Source organism: Apteryx mantelli, chromosome 2 (genome assembly GCF_036417845.1).
Source record: "Apteryx mantelli isolate bAptMan1 chromosome 2, bAptMan1.hap1, whole genome shotgun sequence".
Lineage (NCBI taxonomy): Eukaryota > Metazoa > Chordata > Aves > Apterygiformes > Apterygidae > Apteryx > Apteryx mantelli.
Window position 1 is genome coordinate 79,587,063 of NC_089979.1, and position 22,064 is coordinate 79,609,126.

At 39.6% G+C, this 22,064-nt stretch overlaps 1 protein-coding gene across 9 annotated transcripts in view; it reads left to right on the forward strand.

Annotated features, from left to right (window-relative positions):
- Positions 1 to 20,618, forward strand: part of PIGN (phosphatidylinositol glycan anchor biosynthesis class N) — a 110,479-nt gene extending 89,861 nt beyond the window's left edge. For 6 of the 9 annotated variants that reach the window (XM_067290961.1, XM_013940767.2, XM_067290964.1 and 3 more), the window contains 8 exons: positions 1,381 to 1,483; positions 3,694 to 3,780; positions 6,434 to 6,489; positions 6,982 to 7,057; positions 8,233 to 8,306; positions 11,149 to 11,191; positions 12,819 to 12,871; positions 20,331 to 20,618. In XM_067290961.1, the coding sequence (XP_067147062.1) occupies positions 1,381 to 1,483; positions 3,694 to 3,780; positions 6,434 to 6,489; positions 6,982 to 7,057; positions 8,233 to 8,306; positions 11,149 to 11,191; positions 12,819 to 12,871; positions 20,331 to 20,454 (616 nt within the window). In that variant the 3' untranslated portion in view covers positions 20,455 to 20,618. The other 3 variants (XM_067290963.1, XM_067290965.1, XM_013940791.2) reach the window with 3 other exon arrangements.
- Positions 20,619 to 22,064: the final 1,446 nt, after the last annotated feature.

Sequence of the window (22,064 nt, forward strand, 5' to 3'; positions counted from 1 at the left end):
GGTTTTCAGTGCAGAAAGCATCCAGTGTTTCTCTCCTCAGTGCTCTGTTAGATGCTGTAATGCTAATGTAGTGCCCTGCTTAGGTAGCTGCAGCACCTCTCCTGGTGTAGCTAAGGGGAAGTGTTCAAGTCAGCTGAAGAACGTGGCTGCTTACCCCCAGGTGTTGCTGACTCATTTGAAGACATTCAATTTGTGAGCAATCATAGACTGCTGTGAGGTTTGCAGGCGCTTTTGTTACTGACAACCCAGACTTTGTCATCTTCATGTTCATTAGCTGCTTGTCATTTGGATAATTAAAGCAGAAGTGTCTATCTAAAATTTTTTGTTCCAGTTTGAAACTGCTTTGTAAATACATTGCAGGGGAAATATAAAACAGAAACAATACCAAGATTAACTGTATTGTTTAATATTTTTAGACAACTCTGAGTCCAAGAAAAAAAGGAGGGGGGGGAATTACAATCTTGTCAGTAGTCAGTGTCAGTTATAATTTTTTTTCCCCTTTCCCCCACCCCCAAAACCCTGATGCACACCACCACTTGCAACCACAGCACAGAAGGCAGGGGGAAATTAATATTATCCAATGACAATGTAACCCCCTAAGTTACTGGGGGGGGGGGGTTAATTTCTCTCGAGTTCTCATAGTTTTCTATGCTTGAGTGCTCTAGGTGCCAGGAGTGACTCTCTGATATTGGGGGTCTAGCTTCTAGAGTAGCAGAGCTGCCTTGGTTAGAGTGTAACTTGACACTAGCGTTGAGATAGATGAAAGTATGTTGCGAAGAAAAAGATTGTTTGAATTTCGTGAAATGTGATGCTCTTTTTATCATATGGATGCCTCTCTCCTGGGAGCTGGATTGAGATCACCAGAATAAGTTTATGTGATTGGGCCCTAAGGAGACATACTTGCTAGTTTCTGTCTTTTTAAGCCGGACTGCACCTCCTGTTCTCAATTGCAAATAGCTCTGACTATAAAATTTTCCATTTTGCAGAAAACAGGTGCTAAGCATGTTTTTTTTTTCCCTGTTCCTTTTTGTTTGGTCCAATTTTGTTAAAATTAATCATCACACCAAAGAGCACCCATCTGATGATGTGGATGCCATGCCATCACATTTCCAGTAAGGGAATATGAATGTTCAAGATCCAAAATGTGGATTGACCAAAGCTGAAGCAGCCTCTGTCTCTCCTACATCTACCATTTAATCATTGTGTGGCTTTAAACGCCACCAACGAAGTGTGGGTACACCTCAGAAATGGGGAGAGAAGGGAGGAGGGTGCTGCTTGGTCTTTGGTATGTCATGTGTGTAAGGAAAAAAAAAAAGAGTATCTGATGTTAAATAGTTTTTAGTGACTGCACTTACTGTGATTAATTATGTTGTTATTCAGATATGAAGCTCTCTTTCCACTGGTGCTGTCTGGCTTGATGTTTGTGTGGATAAATATGGAACAAGAAGCCCTGCAGCAATACGGTCTTTCACTCAAACCAAAGGTAACAGCTGCAGATAGTTATATTTATATCAGGTTAATTATCAGCTTTATTGTCTTTTCCTAGAGGTACAATAAATATTCTTAGTGGTTTTCGTAGCACAACACTTTGCAATTCTTTCTTTTGAGTTTGGAAAGCCAGCATCAGCTCTGTTATAAAATGGGAATGTGACCTTGTAAAAGAGATTTATATGAGATTTTATCGAAGATATTCCTCATCAGAGCCATTCCTGAGAATGTAGGAAATCAGTTTGACTTAGTGGTATATTCTATAGGCTACAAAGCTCTGTTCTTTGAGTGTAGTGCTAATTCAGAATAAGGTATAATAACTCTCTTTAGATTAAGTATAGTATTGCTGTACTTTCTCCTCTTCTGATAGAAGAGTCACAAATGTGCATGTGAGAGCCTGAAATGACCCATAGGAAATACCAGAAATCTTGTTTGACTTTGCCCTGCCACTCTCTCTCTCTTCAAGGATAGTGTTTTATTTCTGCTTAGGCAGACAGGGAGCCAGAGACCAAACTGGAAGTAGTACATTCTTGGATTTGCCTGGAGAGGGAGTTTTGTAATATGTATCAATGCAATTTCTTTCACTCTGAGATTTAGTGTATTGTGTCAGCACTGTTCAAAGCCCATGCTGCTCCTATTGCCACTTTGCTCTTAGGTTAGGCCAATGATTTAACACGCTGTGGTTATGCCTTTGAGTTGGTTAGAACCAAAGGGCTTGTTACGGAGTTGTCTGGCTGCGCTGAGCCAGTCAGGGGTTGCAACGCTGTTCTTCCCCATTTCTCCCACATGTGCTGTCGTTGATGCAGATCATAGAGAATCTGGGTAAGGATGCATTGGAGTTGCCAGAGTCATCTGTAAGAGGAGTTGTGGTATAGATCTTTCCTTCCTTTTGTAGCTCATAATAATGCCTTGAGTCAGGAAAAATGCCAGATGGTGAAACCTGAGCAAAAGCATTCACCAGAGTGGACCTGACAAATACTGTGTTTTTATGTTTGACCTGCAAGGGAGGTGATTTTAAAACTTCAGAGAGAACAGGGTTTACCAATTCAGGGCTGAGCATCATAAATGAAAATGAGCATCACTGCTTTTTATTTACATTACATATACTTAAGGTATTTCACATGGGCGCGTTTTGAAACATCTTAAATGTCAGAAGAGGAATCTGAATGTGAAATACATACCCTAAGTGTGAGGCCATGATAGCAACAGGAGGTTTCTAGCACAGCGGAGTCATCTCTAGGATTCATTTCCTGCTCTGGGACCCACTTTGACCTTTTGCATATTGTAACAAGGCATCTCTGATGCTTGCCTGCCTGATAGAGGTCTAATGTTCTAGTTTGTTTAAAAATAAGATTCTATTAAGGCAGAATATTATGTATAAGACTAGAACAGTGATGAACCCCTAATGAACCAAATGCAAATGAAAAGAACACAAGCGAGCTATAATTAAGTTTTCTGTTGTCACTCCCTGTATGTCTCCTGACTTTTGTTTTGGTTTCAAATGAAAGGAATGCTAATGCTCAATCCCACTTACCTTTTTTAGATTAGAAAAATCATCTCTAGAATGAATGTTGGTACCTGTCACAAAGAAAATTTTTCATTTGAGAATCCAGCTCAGTTCTCTGATGATATGAGATTACTTTTAATTAAAATGTTGACAGTATTGAATATCTATTACTCGTTTTTTAATTTTCCCCAGTGAAAAGTTCGTTGGCCTCTTAAACTCCATGAAGATAATTTTTCTTCAGATCAAGTGATGTCATGTTAAGAACTGAGTGAAGGAGATGGAGAATATTTTAGTATTCTCATTCACAACATAAGTCAACTGAGGATAATTGCAGTCATTTATTGCTGTGGGTCTTTATCCACACGCTTATGTGAGCAGTGGAAGTGTGTGTGTGTAGGAGGAATATTTATGATGAAAAAAGAGGATAAATCTAAGGCATAGAACATCTTTTCTAGTGTAGACGACAGCAGAAACTCTACTATGTTCATTTGATCATCTCACTTGTACAATCCTTCTGACTGGTTCATTAAAGTATAATGAAAATATGGGAAAGATTTGCAGGCCTTATCAGGATGCCACTCTAATAACAATTGATGGGGAAATAGGTTTATTTCTCATTCATTCCAGTAAAAATATGGTTCTTATATCAAAATACCTCAGCTGATATTAGGTATTGATTTCTTCTGCTGTCTTTCCAGCTTGCCGTTTTCAACTTCTCCTATGCTACTGATATAATGCAGTTTCGACAGCTCCACCTGGATGATGTCCGTAGGTCTTTCTTCTTTGTATCCTTTTGCTGATTGCTGTGTTCCAAGGAAAATACGGGTTCCTTTCAGAAGGTACTGCAACTAAAATCAGTAGTCTGGTAGCGGATGGAACCAGAAACTAGTAGACTCCGATCAAGATGATTTGACTCATGCTGCTCAAAAGAATATGGCCTTGTACATTATGTTTTTTGATGCAGTGATTCTATACAAACTGCACTGCTTTGGGATCTGGCTCTTTGGCCACTCTGAAAAACTTGATCTCTTATGACCATTACAGTCAAGTTAACCTTTCTTCTAAGGGGACCCATTTTCAGTTTGGTTTTATTACATTTTGCCTGGAGGGAACTCATTCAACCTTCACGGACTAGCTGGAAAAGGTGAAATTAAAATTATTCCCATTTTCTCATTTTAGACTATGGCTGTATGTTAGGAAGAAAATGCTATGGGACAGGCATTGACTATGGCCAATCGGATGAGATGAGAAGGAAAGTTACTGTAGACTCTAATGAAAAATGTTCCCAGAATCTGGCCCAGAATTATTTATAGCATATGTTGTTTCTGCTGTTAGAAATGCTTCTGGCTTGTGTGGGAGGTGTTGTTTGTTTGTTCACTAACGTAACAGTTATTTTACATTCCTGAAACTGAAATTGCTGTTGATGACTTTTTTTAATACTGTAAAGGCTTGATAATCATACCATTTTTCTCTCTCATCATGTAATTGCAGTTAGGTGAGGGTGATTTGGCAGCAAGGGTAATGGGTATGTAAGTGGGAGAGAAATTACAAGCAAGTCTGGAATAGGAGGGTTTCTTGTGTAGGTGGGTTTGTCATAGCTGGAGCTGAGGCGGGAGTTGTCTGAATACCAGTTCCTACAAAAACAGGCTGTATAGTTTGTAGTATAACCAAATCAGAGAGGGTGAATCAGAATCACAGAGTAGACACTGTTGGAATTTATTGACATTGGGAACCTGCAGAAGAGGAGGTGAGACTGATACCTTGTTAAAAGGGAAGTTTAGAACTAAGGAAGGAAGCAAAATGATTTGCTAGGCACTGAATATTTGTGTTTGCTTTGGGGTGTACCTGAAAAGCAATAGAGACTCCTTGCAGTAAACTTCTCTATTTGCTATTTTGCTATATAAAAAAAAACAACTAAAATTTATGTAAAGCTATTGTTGTTTCTCAGATCCTAAAAACTGGCAGAAACAAAAAAACAAACAATATAATTATATATTTTTTTAAAGCTTCAACATAGTTCTTCTCTAATCTCATCTTAATCTAAAATACCTGAACATATTCCGTTCAGCTCCTGAAAAAACACATGCCTTTTACTGAGACAAGGCACAATAAACACCAGCTCGGAAGGGTTTTTTAAATTTAGAAGATGGTTAACAATTAGAAATAGTTGTGCTAAAAGGGAAGCCTTCTCTACTGGAGCAATCACATTGCAACTATGACCCTGTAAGTTGTGTATCTTAAAAGACTGTGTCATGATTCCCATTTAGGACCCAAGAGTCAGCCTCTACTGAGGGGCCTTATAGCCTGATCTTCCAGAATAAGATGTAGATTGCATATGCTTAGCATCTTGATTAGGCTGCAGCTCCGACCTATGTGCTGCTGAGCTTTTTTTTCCTGTTTTATTACAGAATTGTTGTTCTTATAAATCTTAACTGGCAGAATTGTGCTATGCTGCTAGATTGCTGTGTTACTAAACTTGAAATGATGTGATACACTTGGGAGGTATAATTTCTTTAGTTATGCTGACCTAATCCTTCCAAAATATTGCATGCAGAATCCCAATGATTCTGCTGTAGAGTTCATAGCAAACTGTTTATGCAGAGATTTAAATGATCCAATGCAGGAAGCTATAACTGGACTGGAGGGACCAGAGGGAGCTCTAAAGACAGGATGCATCGTCACTGTCTAAAACCTCTGCCTGATGGAAAAGAGAAACTAAAACCGTTCGTTGACAGAAGAGGTGTGAGCCATAATGGATGCCAGTGAGCTCCGGAGGTAGAAAGATACCATCCTCCACATTTTCTGGGCTCGTATAGCAGCAAGGGTTGTATCGATCTGAAAACAGTAGGTTTATAAAAACTTCCAGCTATGCAGATACTGCCAGAATCCTCCTCCCTCCCCCAAGTAGGCAATAACTGTGAGTCCTGTGTTGCAACGGATAGGCTCAGCACAACCTTTGGGCAAGAAAACTGTGAAGAATAGCGTAAAAACCTTTACTCTTGTTTCTTAGCCAATGACCTCTTCCATGGTTGATTCCTCAGTAACACCATCTATGTCAGTGTGCAGTACCTATGCATATGTCATTACCTTCTGCAAACACATGCATTTGAAAGTGCAATTGGGATTGTTGTCCAGATACGTTCCTACCTTGCTAGGGCAGAGGAAGCCTCTGCCGGAGAGATGCAACTTGTTTTTCAAGACAGGCTCTAAAATCTTAAACATGCCATCCCTCTCTATAAAAACTGACAGAGTCATATCTGAAATTTTGGGTAGAGCTAGACAATACTTTGTATTTCTTAAGTACAGAGTAAAGCTGTAATAGTGGGCCAGCTTCTTGTAGTTTCATGACAGGATTTTGAAAGCAAACTGCAATGAAACAGAAAAAATGTTGTTTTGCTGCAACTGTTTCTGTGGTGTATTTTCCTTAAATACATCTAGGTTTTCTTCATAGTGACAGCCTTTTTTGGCACTGGCAACATAGCTTCTGTTAACAGGTAAGTTTTATTCATTCATTTGAAAAGCAGCAGGGTGCAAAAAATCTCCCTACAGTTAGCATGCTGAATATAGATTTGATTAGCAAAATCAGGGCAGCAGCATTAAAGCAATAGTCAGTGAAATGATGATAATACTTCCTTTCATTTCTGCTCTCTATAACATGCTCCCTTAGAGCCGGGCGCTTGTTGGTTACTTGATCGTTTCAGTTTCCATTGGAGTTTATTGGCCGTGTGAGTTCAGAGGGCTCTGCTGCTCCCCGGCAGCATGGCACCTCGAAAAGCACAAGCAGAGAAAAATTGTAGAGAAAGAGAAGTAAGATGGATAGTCCTTGCTGATTTAATATTTGAGCAAGACAAGAGGAAGTTGGAAGCCTTACTTAAAAATGTATATGCACAATGTGAGTTATGGGAATAACCAAATAACTCTGTTTTTTTTTAATGAAAAATGCCATTTCAAAGATAAGTTGTAATGCCTTTTTCATGCTTCTCTAGTTTTGATCCAGCTTCTGTCTATTGTTTCCTGACTGTGTTCAGTCCCTTTATGATGGGAGGCTTGCTTGTGCTGAAGGTTAGTAATCTTAGTGAAATTTTTGCGAAAAACTGTTTATAAATAACATATCATGCACATAGTTGTTACTTTTCAATTTACAAAAAAATATATATTTGAGATTCATTAACCCACTTAATCACATGTACAGCTTTCAGCCTTAGTGGTGTTTCTAAATAGACCTTTCTGATTCCCCAAAAGAGAGAGACTAAAGTGTATAGAAAATATAACTTACCTGCATTAGATTGGTCTCTTGTATTTAAATAGAAATTTTAAATGTTGAAAAGACTTTTAAATTATTTAACAAATGATAAGTTTTCCCTGTAGTGTAATATCTACAGAAGCACTGAGGAAATGTATATATTTTATTAGCTTCATCTATGTACGTACATTAAGTACAGGCTTTAAATGTCCTAATGGTTAGGTTGTCATTTTACAATGAACACTATTTTTGATAATGTTTAATACCTTGTTAATATTGCATTAGTTTGCTAGAGATTGAATTGTACTTTTAGTTTTCAGGCAAGGTGTGGGAGCTCTTTTCTGATATTTGAGTACAGGATCTTCTAGCACAGAGGCATACAGGGGGGAGACACCAAGTTTATGGATTATTGCTAAAATAAGCAGTATTTCCTGCCTCTGTTTCTCCCACTTCTGTCCCAGAGAAAGCGGACTTAAGTTAGAAAAAACTGTTTCTAATATATTTTTTAATTCACTGAACTATTTACCTTTGCTTGACTTGGTTTTGGAGGAGCAGCGTTATCCTTTTGTTGCTGAATACAGTCTATATTCTGATATTTGTGGCTGAGATTGTTTTGTTATACTTGGAGTTCTGCAGCCTGTCATGTGAGATATTAGACCTGAATAGTTTTGTGTTCTAGCCCTTTTGAAGTATTTATTAACAATGCAAAAATGGATAAATGAAGTGAGGATCATTAGTGTTTTTTAATTATAGTTTTCCATATTGCTTCATGGTTTGTTTCACTGCAGTTCAGCTGTGACCATGGAAGGGTTTTTTATTTATTTACTAAACATGCTTCCTGCAAAATGATTTTCAACCTTTTCTTGCCAATATTTTTATTTTTACACCATAAACATTTCATGATAATTTTGGAAGTGTGAAAATGTTTCCTCAGCCTTCCAGGTTGTTTTGTAAATGTGGTTGTAAACTAAAATATAATTTGTGTTTTAAACAGGTTGTAATCCCATTTGTTTTGGTATCATGTGCTTTTGAAGCTGTCCAAGTCACAACACAACTTTCTTCTAAAAGGTATAGTAAGTGCTATATTTCTGCATTAGTAGGGTTTCAAATCTATTTTGCCAGAATTTGTAGTTGTCAAATCTCAATCTTATAAAAAAACAAAAAACAAAAAAACAAACAAAAAAACCCTCTCCAACAACAACCAAGAGATCATACTGTTACTTTTTTTTTATATTATTGTTTGGGAATTTTGTTGTTTTTGCAAGCTCAGGAATCTTTTTCTGAGTAATAAATGAGTATAAATGGAAGTGTTGGCCTTGTCTGAAACAATCAGATATTTACTATTCTTTGTTGACAATACACAGCAGGAACACCTTTTTTTTTTCTTAATGTAGAAAAATGAGCAGAATTTAAAATTTGATTTTTGTTTTATATTGCATCTCTGCCTATAATATAGTATTTTAAATAACCCATTTATAATCTAAGCAGTTTAGAGCTTTGTAGCACTGACTTCACCACAGATAGCATTTCAAAGAAAAAGGAAGGAAAAAAAGTAGGCCGTACACCTTTCCATGGCAATTTAATACTGCCCAGATTAAACTGTTACCCTTCCCTAGCCCTTTCAGTGGACCAAAGGACACGGCTGAATCCTCTGCTTGTTGTGTGGGATTATGGATGATGCCGTGAAGGAGGATGTCGCCGTCAGCCATGTAGTTTTGAGTTTAGGGCGGTGGGATGTGGCGTGGGTAGACCAGAAGTCCCACTGGCCCATGGCAGGAGAACTGCAGTGAACGTGTCTTGCGTGTGGCTCAGTTGAGCTCGGGAAAGCTGCCACTGCTCCATGTGATGCCCTGTGCCTTTCTGTTTGGTTTCATCCTGCCTTTGCCCTGCCTGTTGTGTCTTTGCACAATGCCACCCCATTCAGACAAGGGACGTGGCAGCCGGGTGCAACCCCACTTGCTGTTGGAGAGGTGGCCCAAGGCTCCCCACCACACTCACCTCTCTGCCTTAGCTGTGCGAGCAGGGTGGGGGGGCTGTCCTGGACCCCGTGGGAAGATGTCTGTCCTCACCAAGGCTTACGCAGGAGCAGGGCTGCACTGCGGGCAGTGGTGGCTCGGAAGACCAGCTACCCAGTGACATGGGTTTATACGGGTGAGACATCGTAAAGGTCAGTGTTCCCGAGCTTCTGAGCACCTGCTCTGGCAGCGCCAGTACTATTGGAGTCTTATGGGACATGCATGTGTGTGCAAGAGAGGGAAAATTATAAACAGTTCTTAAAACAGAGGGTGTAAGTATGTCTGTGGCGCTTTACGAGGCTGTGGTTGTAACTGAGGCCGGTGTTTGTGCTGGCTTAATTTAGCTGCTCAGGTAACACTCGCAATGACACTGCCACAGTGTCGGCTGGGGAACAGGGCAGTAACCGAAGATGTACCTGGGATCCGCAGAGGGGTTGTACTCTGGTTGTCAGCACGTCCCAGAGTCTGTGCTGCAGGCTCTTTATTGCTCTTGCTACCCCTGCTAACTAGATTAAGCCATTGCAGGCAGCTATCTTGTCTTTGTACTGTTGAACACGTACCCTGAGATTAGTGTTGTTCTTCCATTGTGAAAGGCTTCCTGCAGTTCAGGAGGGCAAAACCCAGATTTTTGTGATTTGGACAAATTGCTCCCAAATTCCCTGTTTATAGGTAAAAGAATTTTTTTGCTGCTCAGGGGGAATATTCTGTCAGTGTATGTTCTTATAGCTTGCCTGTTGAAACAGCCCTCTAGCTGAGTGTTACGAGGCACTACAAGATCACAGTATCCTATCTGAGCCACACATAATTTGAGAGAGACTTTCAGTGAGTCTGAGAAATAATAGGTTTGTTGCATCCTTATTTGCTAATGAAGCATTGCCTAGACTTAAGCAATATTGGAAGATACAACTTTCTCATCAGGCGACTTTGGTATGACTGTCCCTCAGTACATGCTCATGCAATGCTACAGTAGGATATGTTCCAAAAAAAAAGCTTCACATATTTTTGATGATGGTACTGGTAAATGAACTGTATTATAGTTAGAGACTTTTTTGTTAATGGGTCAGCTGTTTGCAACTTTGCTTCAATGTCATTAATTTAGAAACTAATTTTAACCAGTTATAGCAACTGTTTTCATGTAGTTTAGGATTTACATAGTTTAATGAAAAGAAGATTAAGACAATGGGGAAAGAACAGCTCTAAGTGCTCCCTTTTGGTTCGTTTTATTGGCTGCAGTCTACTTTCCTGAAGTAGCCTGCAGTCTAACAAAGAGAGCTGTGGGTTTGGGCACATGCCCCCAAAATGTGGGCGTTCCTGGAGCAGCTTAGAGGCACCCAAAGGTCTGGAAGGGAGGCTTTCCCCTCACTTAGCCTCCTACCCTGGCAGCACTGGCTGTCAGAATGGGACTGATCAGCTCAGGTATTTGTGTATACAGAAGCAGTTTAGGTTGCTCTTGAGTCTGTATTGAAGCTTCTAAATCAGCTTTGTTTGACTTAATTGGCACATAAGCTCTCTATGTCAAGAATGGGTGTTACCTGCTGGGCAGACATGGTTTGTAACATTTGTTTTTGACATGAATTAAAAGTATGCCTAGCACCCAGCCTTTGGGATGCTGCTCTTTTTTCCTGGTAAATGACTCGTGTTAGGTTTCTCTGTTGCGAAATTGAAACTCTGTTAATTTGAAATGTCTTTTTCAAGCAGGGTGGGATTACAATCACCAAATGCTCTAGTCATATATTCTAACTGTTCTCTGGTACATTGACATATATCTGAGTGATTGAAAGGCATGTACAAGAAATCGTGTATTTTAATTTCTTAATGGGGTTTTAGTAAGCTTTGTAACTGTCTGTGGCCATGAATAAAAGTTGATGGTCTGGTTCTTTTTTTTTCTCTTTCAGCCTTTTCCTCATTGTTCTTGTGATTTCAGACATTATGGCTTTGGTAAGCTGCTCTTGCACATTCTGTTCAAATAAGATCAAGAAGCAGAGTACTCTCCTAATTCCATCTGGGGGCATCTGAATTTGTTTCAGACTTCAAAGTTTTTGGAACTAGGGCAGTAAATTGAATCAGAATCCTAGCATAATTTAGAGCTAAAACTCCTCCAATCACCACTCTTTGAATTTCATGTAATTAATGCTTCTGAAGAGGCAACATTCTTATTATTTCACTTTTTGACTCTTAGATTGTAAGTTATCATTCCCAATTTTTCATATGTTTTCCAGTCAAGTTCATAAGAAGAATTTAATTAAGAATATCAGTTTTAGCTGTTTGACAGGTTCAGTCAATTTTCAGGTATTTGAACCTTCTCCTTGCTCCCCTCCCCTTTTCCCTCAAGAGAAAAGGAAAAATGTATTACCCATCAATTCCAGTGTTAAGAGTGGTCAGAATCCAGGAGACCAAACAATCTCCCAACATACTTTTTAGTGATTAAAAGTACATATTCAATGCTCCCTCAAGCTATCTTCAACCCAGCAAGCAGTGCCCTGTGGTATCACAAAATAAACAGGAACATTTTAAAAGCAGCAGGTAGGGTTGGTGTTCTCACTTTGTACGAAATGTTTTAGTTTCAGCCCTTTGGAGTAAGTATTCCTGATGTGACTTGATTGTACAGTGTGATTTATGGGTCTTAGCATACAGAAAAAACAGCAGATACAAAACCAAATAATGATTCATTTGTCTTTAGAGTGAGAAATGGAAAAGATACAGTTTTGTGTAATTTTAAACAAATCTTTGTGACTAAACTGATTTTTTGTAACTGCCATAGGAAAAAGATTAAAATATTAGTAAACCACACTCATTACATTTCACTAATAAAATCAGTCCAACTAGACCAAAGGGGAAAAACAGTGGAGATATATAAGACCTCGATCATAGTGGTATATCTCACATATTCTTCTACTTTGACTTAATGTTTTTAAAACAATTCGCAAATGTGTAGTGGTGTACAAAGCAAAATATGACCAAAGAGGTTTGATATGCAGGAACTATGTGTATACAAGAAATGGAAAAGGTTGAAAAAAATAAAATAAAATAAAATTGGTTTATGGCCTTGAATCTTATTAAATGCTTAATGTGGCCATCAGCTGGAATTTGGGGGATTAACTAATAGACAGCTCAAGCTATGTCTTCTCCCAGCATTATTCCCATCTTATAGATGGGGAACTGCCTGAGTTGCCCAAAGAAATTTGGGGCAAAATTCCAAGAAAACAATATGCAACCTTCTCTTTGGCGCAAGACCTTATGAGATCCATTATTTTAAGCAATAAAGTGGTTTGGCTTTTCTTACTGAAAGGGTTCTCTGCTGGTAATCTTCCCTGATTCTTGCAGACGCAGCTTGACAGAAATTAGTCCATCTTTAGTTGTTTGTGTTTGATACCATGTTAAATCTATTTCTGGCTCCTAGAATATTCTTCACTTTCGTCCAAATGAGTATTCCTGGACAGGTCTTGCCCTTGTTCTGCTTGAGGAATGAAAAACTTTGAGTAAACAGCCTGAAAACATTGTTTTTAATTTTGTGTTTCAAGTTGTGCGATGCTGATATACTAATCAAAGTTGTTTTATTTCCTAGCACTTTTTCTTTTTGGTTAAAGATTATGGAAGCTGGCTTGATATAGGAGCAAGGTACAGTATTTTTTGCCTCCACTGCATTTTCAAAAAGCTCATAGGTTAATATTGTTGTTTATCTACTTAGAACTCTTGTAATTTTTTCCAATTACTCTCCCTAATCAAATGCTTCAGTGAGGTTCCCCGTACTTAAAACACACGCATGCACACACGCACATACCCCAACCTAAAACCTGGGTCTTAAAATTTGGGCCAGTGACATGGAATAAATAATGGCTTTATCATGGTTAGAAAACCAGTTAATAGTATTTGTTTGATTTCTAAAGAACAGTAATTACACAATGTATTTTAATTACTGTTTTGCATTTTAATTAGTTTTAATTTCTGTTAAAATAATAATTTATCAGAATTGTTAATTGCCTTGAATCTACTTAAGCCTCCATATATGATCCCCTGTGAATTAATGACCGTCATGTAAATGTGTTGGTGGCTAGCAAGACCTATGCATTTATCCTACCCCCAGTTGGAGGAGAATAAATCTGTAATATTTAAACATGGAAATCACAACTATAACAAATGCATTTCTGTTTCTGCATTATGAGTCCTACTAGCCTCCACAGCAAAGCATTTTGGATTTACCTTCCCTGAGTTGTGGAAATAGGTAATATTCTGTAAGAAGGCTAAGAGAGAACATGTTGTTAATAATTCAGCCAATCTAGTCACTTGAAACTGTTACTTAAACTAAAGTTGAATAGTGACCCATGGTTAATATTAATATTCTGTTTAGTCTACATTTACTCTGCTTTGCTCAGCCCCACACTCCCTTCAGTACATGCATGCGTACACACACATGCATGCGCTTTCTGCCTGTTTTTTGTGGAGATAAAAATTCCTGCTCATGGCTACCTTTTGGAAGCTCCCAGTGGGAGGAAATCAAGTTTTTGGTAAATCAGATGGCCTCATCCTTTGGTTGTTTGAATTCCTGTGTAGATTAACATGCATATTAAAGACCCAGAAATACTCTCTTCTGTTTGACAAGAAGCTCTCTAATTGGGAGTTAGTAAGCAAAAATAAAAATTGTTACAGAGAACCTCCCTCTTCCTCTCTGATATACAGGCTTTGTAGCATAGTGATTTACGGCCATGGTACATTCTTGGATCTATTTCAACTGGAAGTATGCCTTGTTCCCCAGACTTCAGGGAAGCTGGTTATGCACCAGTGTAATTCTGCTTCTCGGTGTGTATGCTTTGTGCCCTGAAGAAAGCTTTAAAAGGGTCCTTTTGAAAAAGTAATTTGTGATCAATTTATAATGTGGTAGTGCATAATGCTCAGGCAACCTTAAACTTGTTGTTACTTCATTTTTGAGTGCTTCACTTTGCCACCTACATTATTTTATTGTAGTTTTTATATACGTTATGTGTTTGTGTCTGTAAAATATGTATATAAAATAAAGCTTTCTCGGTTGCATAAGAAAACAGGTGAAGCCATATGCAGAACTGAAGCAATCCTTCTCTTGTCTAGCAACATTTTGACCCCCTGAAACTTCAGAACTGAGCAGCTTTCTGCTGTTTGATCCTCAAGCTTGGCAACATTAGTAGACGACAGTAGAAGATATTTTGTGCATTCCTGAGAGGGAAGATGAGCTTTGCAGGCTTGTGGGCAGCTCTTAGTGGGAGACAGGTACTGAAGTGGCTGTTTCCTGTCCTCTTGCTACAACTGCTGTGACATCTCTGTGGCATTCCTGTTGTCTGCTATTGCTTTGGCAGCCAGTTCTGAAAATATCCTTACTCAGTTGACATTTTAGCTGTTGCCAAAATTTTCCTGAGAAGACTGAGTCAGTGCAGGAAATGATGGTTTCTTTTTTTTTTCCCCCAACCATTTGTATCTCAGCAAAGCCTGTGTAAAATTTCAGGGAACAAAGAATAGGAGTGCCCTTAGGGACAGCTGCTGTCATCTTTTTCTTTCTTTTTGTGGCACTGATAGGAAGTGGTGTGTGTGGGGAGTGTAATTATCAGGGTTCATTTCAGTGATCTGGTAACCACTAATATAAAATCACAGACTGAAAAAGCAGCAATTTATTTGCCTACTGAAGTTTGAGAGATGCATTCATCTAGAGTCTCTGTTGGATTCCAGGGGTATACATGCTGTATTTGGAAAGCTTCTGGTGTATATTTCCTTTTTTTGCTCTTGACAGATTTCTCTGGATTTTCTAAATACCAGGCTTCAAAACTTTTATATGTCCTCTCTCCTACTAAGAATATGCAAGTTCAATAAGAAATACTCATTTGGCAACACTTGAGTATTTCGGTACCAGTGTTCAGAACTTTTGTATGTTAGAGCTGGTTTTTAATCCCTCAGGAAAGGTAAGGCCTTCACTGCTGTTTTATGGTGGTGTTTTGTTGCCTGGTGGACCTCTTTCATTGTGTGGAAGTGTTTCTTGTTCACTGAACTCATGTGTTTCCATTTCTTAATTTTGTCCCCTAGCTCCTGGCTTTACATCTCATTCTACCATACTGCATATCCACATTAACATGACATCTTTATTCTCCCAGTTGTATTGCATCCACACCACTTAAGTATTGTCTTCGATCATAAAGAGATTTCTACTTTCCCCTCTTCTTCCAGATTGTTACTGAAATGCTGAGTGATGCCAAATCCACCATACAGTCCTGTGGCCACATTCAGCAAATGATCAACCCACCATTGACTGCCATGTCTCAGTAAATTACCAACTACCATATTTATCTGTGGCCTCTTGGAAACTTTTCAAGTCGTCTCGCTCAATTGTGGTACCAAAATCAACTTGAACTTTTTTCAGAGAGTGTTTTTCATTGCTTTGTTATAAGAACAGGGTAATAATAATCTTGCAGTGAATGTAGAATTCATAACAGTGGCCACTTAGACAAGCTTCTGAGGTCTGCTAACCTTACTCTGTTACTCTTACCCTACATATCTTGAGGTCACCCTAAACTGCATTATATGCACTACAAAATACCCATCCTTACAATTTATAAAAAGAATAATGCAGTCTTCACAGTATCTTTGATGCATCAGTTTGTGGTACATGATCATGAGAAGTTTGTTCTGACAGATTCTTCTATTTTTGAATAACAGGCAAATGGAATAGCTAGTTTTTCTGCTTCTTTGTCATTAAAAGGAACATCTCTATGGCTTAAAAGCTATATTAGATATATCTTTATGGCTTTAAAGATATATCTGTATAGTATATAAAGTTTCTAAGTAGTTGTATATTCAGATGGTTGAGATAAACCACTGAAGCCTCATTTTATATGACAATATTATATAATATTTTACAGACACACACTGTACCACTCCTTTTTATAACAGTTTCTGGAAGATATAGAGATAGATACATCTTCTGCGGTTTCAAAGTTCAAGGGACATAGATAAAGCACAGGAGACTTTTATAGGTTTTAGTGAAATAGCAGAAAACATGGGAGAATTGTTCTAGCAGTGTTGGTATTAAAAAAAATGCATCTTGGAACTGTTAAATCTGTGCATATTATTGGAGCTTATAATAGAAATAGTTGTACTTTTGGAAAGGTGAGGCTTCTATGTCTAATTATTAAAACAAGGGATTTGTAAATAGAACAAGAGTACTACCAGTAATCTTGAGAATAGGAGTTAAGAGTAATGTGACTTGTGAATTGTTTCAAGTGAAATGGAGGAGGGAGGGAGAGGGACCCTGGCCTAAATTTCAGTAGACTTAAAATCTAGAATCTAAATCTGGACTCTTAAATGTGGGATTGTTCCTAAGCACACACTGAAAGTAGCATGTCATGTAGAAATGAGGTTCTCAAACTCTTCTGGAAAGAGCTCTTCTAAGAGAGGTTGTTATGTTTTACTTAGTTTTATTTCAGTTCCAGTTTTTGAATGGCTAAGGTAACATACTCCATCTTCCTATCTTACCAGTTTTTAATCCTGTCTGCTCTCTTAGGTATTATCTATCTGGAGAAAACAGGCACTGTTTGGAGAATGATCTTTTTCTCTCCTTTCCTACTGATGTTTGATCTCTCTTTTCTTTGTGATGCCATCCACCAGCTACCTCTTCTCTCCCCTTGCCTTTGCCTGCCCATCTCATCCTTTATAAGCATTACCCACTACTTAAAGTCTGTCCTTCCTCATCATGGACCTAACTTGCCTGCAGCCTGAAATCTCACTTTTTTTTCCTCTCTCTTCCCTCTTATTAGTTCAGGTTTGAGCTCTGATGGGGTAAGCCTGTTTTGAGAATTACCTGCTTTACTGTAACTACAGATCGAGCCAAGGGTGCAGTTCAGGGTTGTGTAGGTATCAAGATTTTTCCATCAGTGTTGTGGCATATACCTGTAGGAGTCTTGTTTTGTTTGTTTGTTTGTTTAAATACAGCATTATGCCAACCTGAGAACTAATTTACCAAGCAGAGCTGCCTGCAGGCTCTGCAGTTCCAGTTGCTGATAGCCCCAGAGATATTGGCCGTTTGCCATTATATGATAATACATAGACTGAAATTGCTTTTAGTTGTGCTCTGTGGCATAATATATTTTTTCTTTACTCTGAAGATCTGATATTTTAATAAAGGAGCATAGCCATTCTGCTTTGTGCAGTATAGCAAGGAAGAAATGCATTCAGCACTGTCTTCATTATAAAAGCATGAAGGACCCAGCCCCTAGTACCTTGAAGTGGGCTGGCACAAAGAATAGTAGTAAGAGCCTTGTAAGTGTAGCTGGGCGTTTATTTATAACAGTTAGCAGTAATGCCTGAATTTTGTGTATGAATTTGAAAGACTTCTTTGTAAACAGTTGCCAAAGAACATGGGAACTTCCCCTGCTAAAGGGAACTGGTGATATGGGGAGGGGCTGGGGCAAGGCTCAGTGGGTTGTGGAAGTTGCCTTCGGGGTAGATCCTGTCCTGCGGGGTGGCAGTATGTCTTTGCTTATCATTGTCTTCTGAACTGGCTCCACACTGAGCCAGCAGATACAGGGCACAGTCAGGCTTGGAGGAGAAGGTTGACCATGCTTCATGCTCTTGAATCCTGTGGGAGTTTGCTTTGGGCCAGGAAATTCTTCAGTGCTTGATTTAGCAGCACACCTCAGCATCAGTCTCACTCTGTCACGCTGTTGCAGGCAACCTCTAATGATGCCTTCAAAGATGTGCATGGGGGAAGAAGGGCAAGAGGGAGCTTGGAGTCTACTTTGCCTATATTTTTTGGCAGGAGAGGGGGAAGAACAGCAGAAAATTGTCACAGCTTTTGAGAGAATGGGTGCCTCTTCTGTCACCTGAATACTCCTGGGACTACAGGGATCTCTTGATCAGATTGGACTTTGGTCTTGGTTATGACAGGTACCTCTGAGATCTGTCCTTTGGCAGTAGCTGAAGAACCTCATTTGGGAAATAGCTGACTGGCAGGTAGCTAAGCAGAATTTGGGGAGATTTTTCCTTTCAGGAAGCCCCCCTTTATGTTTGCCTAAAATCATCTGTTAGCACCCACATCTGGCAAAGCCCCTTTTGGGGCAAGGGGAAGTCAGATGTCTGCATAAGTCCCATGCTGATGGCAGCAAGCCTTCAGCAATTGCTAAGCCTCTGATGACTCTCTTAAGGTGTCTGTAGGAATAAAGGCAGGGTCCTCATTTGACTTCTGATTTTTGGGTTTCACATTTTCAAACTTTCTTGAAAAGCTAGAAGTAAAATGTTGTTGCTACTTGCATGAAAAATAAAATTCTGGTGCCCTGTGAGAAGGAAAGCTGAGATATTAACAGTAATGTGAGACATTAAACCATGCAGCTCTTCACCAGAGTGGCTGTTCCCTTAAAAGCTATGCAAATTTACATGCCTGTGGTGCTTGTACAGGCACCAAGGGCATGTCACACCATGAAGGTAACTGCAGCTAGGGTTTGATTTCCATTGTGCAACCCTATGTCCCTTTCCCATGGAGCACTGAAACTCGGACTGAGTCTATAACACACCCAGGTGGACTTCTGAAGGCTGCTCCTGAGGAGGGAGGTGTGTTATCTCTGTATTGTAAATGTGCTGTGAACTATGAAGCCCAAAGTGGACTGACCAGGTTACAGCATGCTTTTTGCCTGATTTCATGCTCTTACTGTGTGATCTTGCATGTTCCCTGCAGAAACAGGGCAGGAGTATGAATATTTTTGGTTGCACTGTGTGGAGGTGGGAGTTCACACAGATGCAAGCTGTAGGATGTTGGGGTGGATTATGCTTGCTGAGGTTTGAGTCCATTTGCAATGGTGTTTTTTTTAAATAATAGAAATAGAAATAACTTGTAGCAGCAGTCAAGTCCCTTTCAGTACTCTCCATCTAGCGTGTTCAGACTGGTTCCTTTGGTTGCTCGTATCCTGGCTATGGAAGAGTTCCCACTCATCAGTGAATTTTTGGATTATTTTCCCATGCTGGTTAGTGGCCAAACTTTGTTAGAGCCAGTGTTTCTACACTTCACAGTAGTGAACTAAATTATGCCATGCTAGTGCCAAGATTGTCACAATCTTGGGGTCGTGAGGATTGATAGTGTCAGAATTATGAGCTTTACTGCTCTTCCGTGGCTAAACTGTCAAATAGAATGAGTCCTCAGGCAGAAATTCCAGATCATTAAACCTCCAAGTACTCCTTGGAATCCTTTTTTTGTAAATAAGCTCAGACTTCATCACGCCTGAAGTTATCCTGCTCCTCCTAAAGAGCCATCTCTTTTGAAATAGTGGAGATGGGATGCATCAGGAGGTATGGATACCTCTAATGCCAATATCTTCGGTAGTCGCAGGAAAAAATGAACAGCTGCACGGGTGGCTCTGGATGCCATGATGGACATGGGTGCAGCAATATTTCATCTGAAACTCTAGGCTGAGTTGTCACTGGGTTTGGAAAAAACCCTCATTTCTTGATGGCTAGTGACTTACATTAAAGAGCTGCTTGATTCAAACATTGAACATGGGATGCTGAATGTTCTAGGTCAAAACTCAAGTCTAACCCAATATCCCATCTGTAACGTTTGTCAAATCAGATACCCAAGCAAACAGTGTGAGAACTGGAGCAAGCGAAGAACAATCTTTCTGCTTGTTATCCTTCCAATAATCAGTGACTGAAAAATTGCAACTCAGCTGACATATCTGAGTTGTCTTATTACCAAAGAATGTCTACCTGATGGTAAGTTCTCCCTAAATTCTGCATGATCCACAGCAAACTGAAACTTTGCAATGGTTTCAGTCACAGACATTGAATTACCACCTGAATGAAAAAACACATCCAGTGCCTCTTACTTGCTTAGTATACATTCAGTTGTATGTACTGTTGTCCCTACCCTTTCTTTTTGCCAGAGATTTTGGTTTTGACATTGTAGTGCTATTATGAAAGTTGCCATCCTGGAGCAGTATATATAAAATGTAGTACTGGGCCAATAATTAGGTATGAACATTTTTCAGAAGGCTGTTTAACTCTGGGTTGGGTTTTTTTTTCACACTGCAAATTTCCATTTTTTCTCTCTTTTTTTCTCTCTATCTCCTTGCAGCATTAGCCACTATGTGCTGGTGATGTCGTTGACCATATTCATGATGCTGATGAATGGACTGGCCCAGCTGCTGACTACAAAGAAGCTTGAACTTTCCAGAAAGACTAAGCACCATTCCACATGATGAAGCATTAAATGTTCCTGCAGTTTTTCCCACCCTCAGCCTTCCTCTGAACCAACCTCTGCCTGTGGAATGTAAATACAAGTTAACAGACTAGAGTGCCAAAATCCCATCCAGGGATCAGAGTGCTCTGCTGATACAGATTAAATGATGTCCTGTGGCTGAAATTTGTGTTTGGAGATTGTCATTTAGACATCAGCTGGGCTAAAATAGCCTCATCTTTATTCCGTAAGTGACATACTTCTTGAAAGTAAAACCAGCAATTAAGTCCTGTTTAAAAGAAATAGGCAACTGTCTTTTGTTGGGTGGCTAGCTGGATTTTTTCTTTGGTTATTATAACTCATCTTCCAGCTGTTCGTCTCTCACATGCACATTCTCATTAGGAGTCTGCAAAGTCCTAGCTTCATTTCATGCCTCACATAAGCATCTTGCAGATTAAAGCATAAATAAAATCAATCTAGGCAGATCACCGATTTGTCTGTTGCCCAATATGGCATATGCATTTGAATACCTCTGAAACTGGCTACATGTTTTGCAAGCTGTGTAAATGCTTCAGACTATGTATGTGAGAGTGCGCTGAGGCAGTAGGACTGGTACACTGAGACTGTTACTGTAAGTTGCTTTTAGCCGACCTCAGTGCAGACTGCTGCTTCTAACTGCTCTCCTGCTGTCTCTTGTGCCAGCAGTAACGCTTGAGCAGGCTGAGCAGTAGACCAGATCAAGTAATTGATCCAGCTGAACGTGAACCTGATGAAAGAATAGTAAAACACTGTTCAGACAGACCAGTCCCTTGGGCCAGCTCATGGGTGAATGCAGACAGGAGGGCAGGGATTGATTGTGTCAGTGGCAGCCAAAAGGCAGATCAGCATAAAGGTCATGAAACTGAGGCCAGAGTGGGTGGTTTGCATAGAGTGATACCCATGCTGCCACTTGGAGACTTTTTCTTTTATTAACATTTGTGTTCTGCTCCTGATTGCAAATGTCAGCCTGCAGAATGGCTCTGCCGTGAGACAAACACAAATCTCCTGGTTCTGTGTGAATTACGAGTGAGGGCGGAGAGCGCTGTGACACCTATAGGCTCTGCTGCTGTGGATGCTCTTGGGGACCCAGTAACTGTAAATACATCGCATGAGGCTCTGAGATAGCCTTGCAACTCCATAGCTTCTCCAGTGGCAAGTGTCAGCTTCCCTACCGATAGTCCAAAGTCTGTAAAGTGGGTAGAACTGCAGCACCTACTTATGGTTCAATTCTTCATCACTCCTGAAGTCTTCTGTTTTTAAGAATTAAGCAAACATTGTATCTCCTGCTCACTGGAGCCCTGCACAGAGCTACCTATCCTGCCTTTGAAACAGCTTTTTGCATCTACACTATCAGCTAAAAGGGCTCTTGAAGTGGATTGCTTTGCACAGTGAAGAAAGCAAGTCAAAGAAAACACTTTTTTCACTCTTCATCATGTGTGATGGCATCATTGACAAATCGTGCTAAATCCCATGTCACACTCCATCTTGCAGCCAGTCCTTCCTATTCAAAAGCTGATACATAAGCGCATGGTGCTGGCAGCCAAGGCCAGACATTCGTCATGAGGGCAGCTCCAATACTCAGTTTCCAGCCAT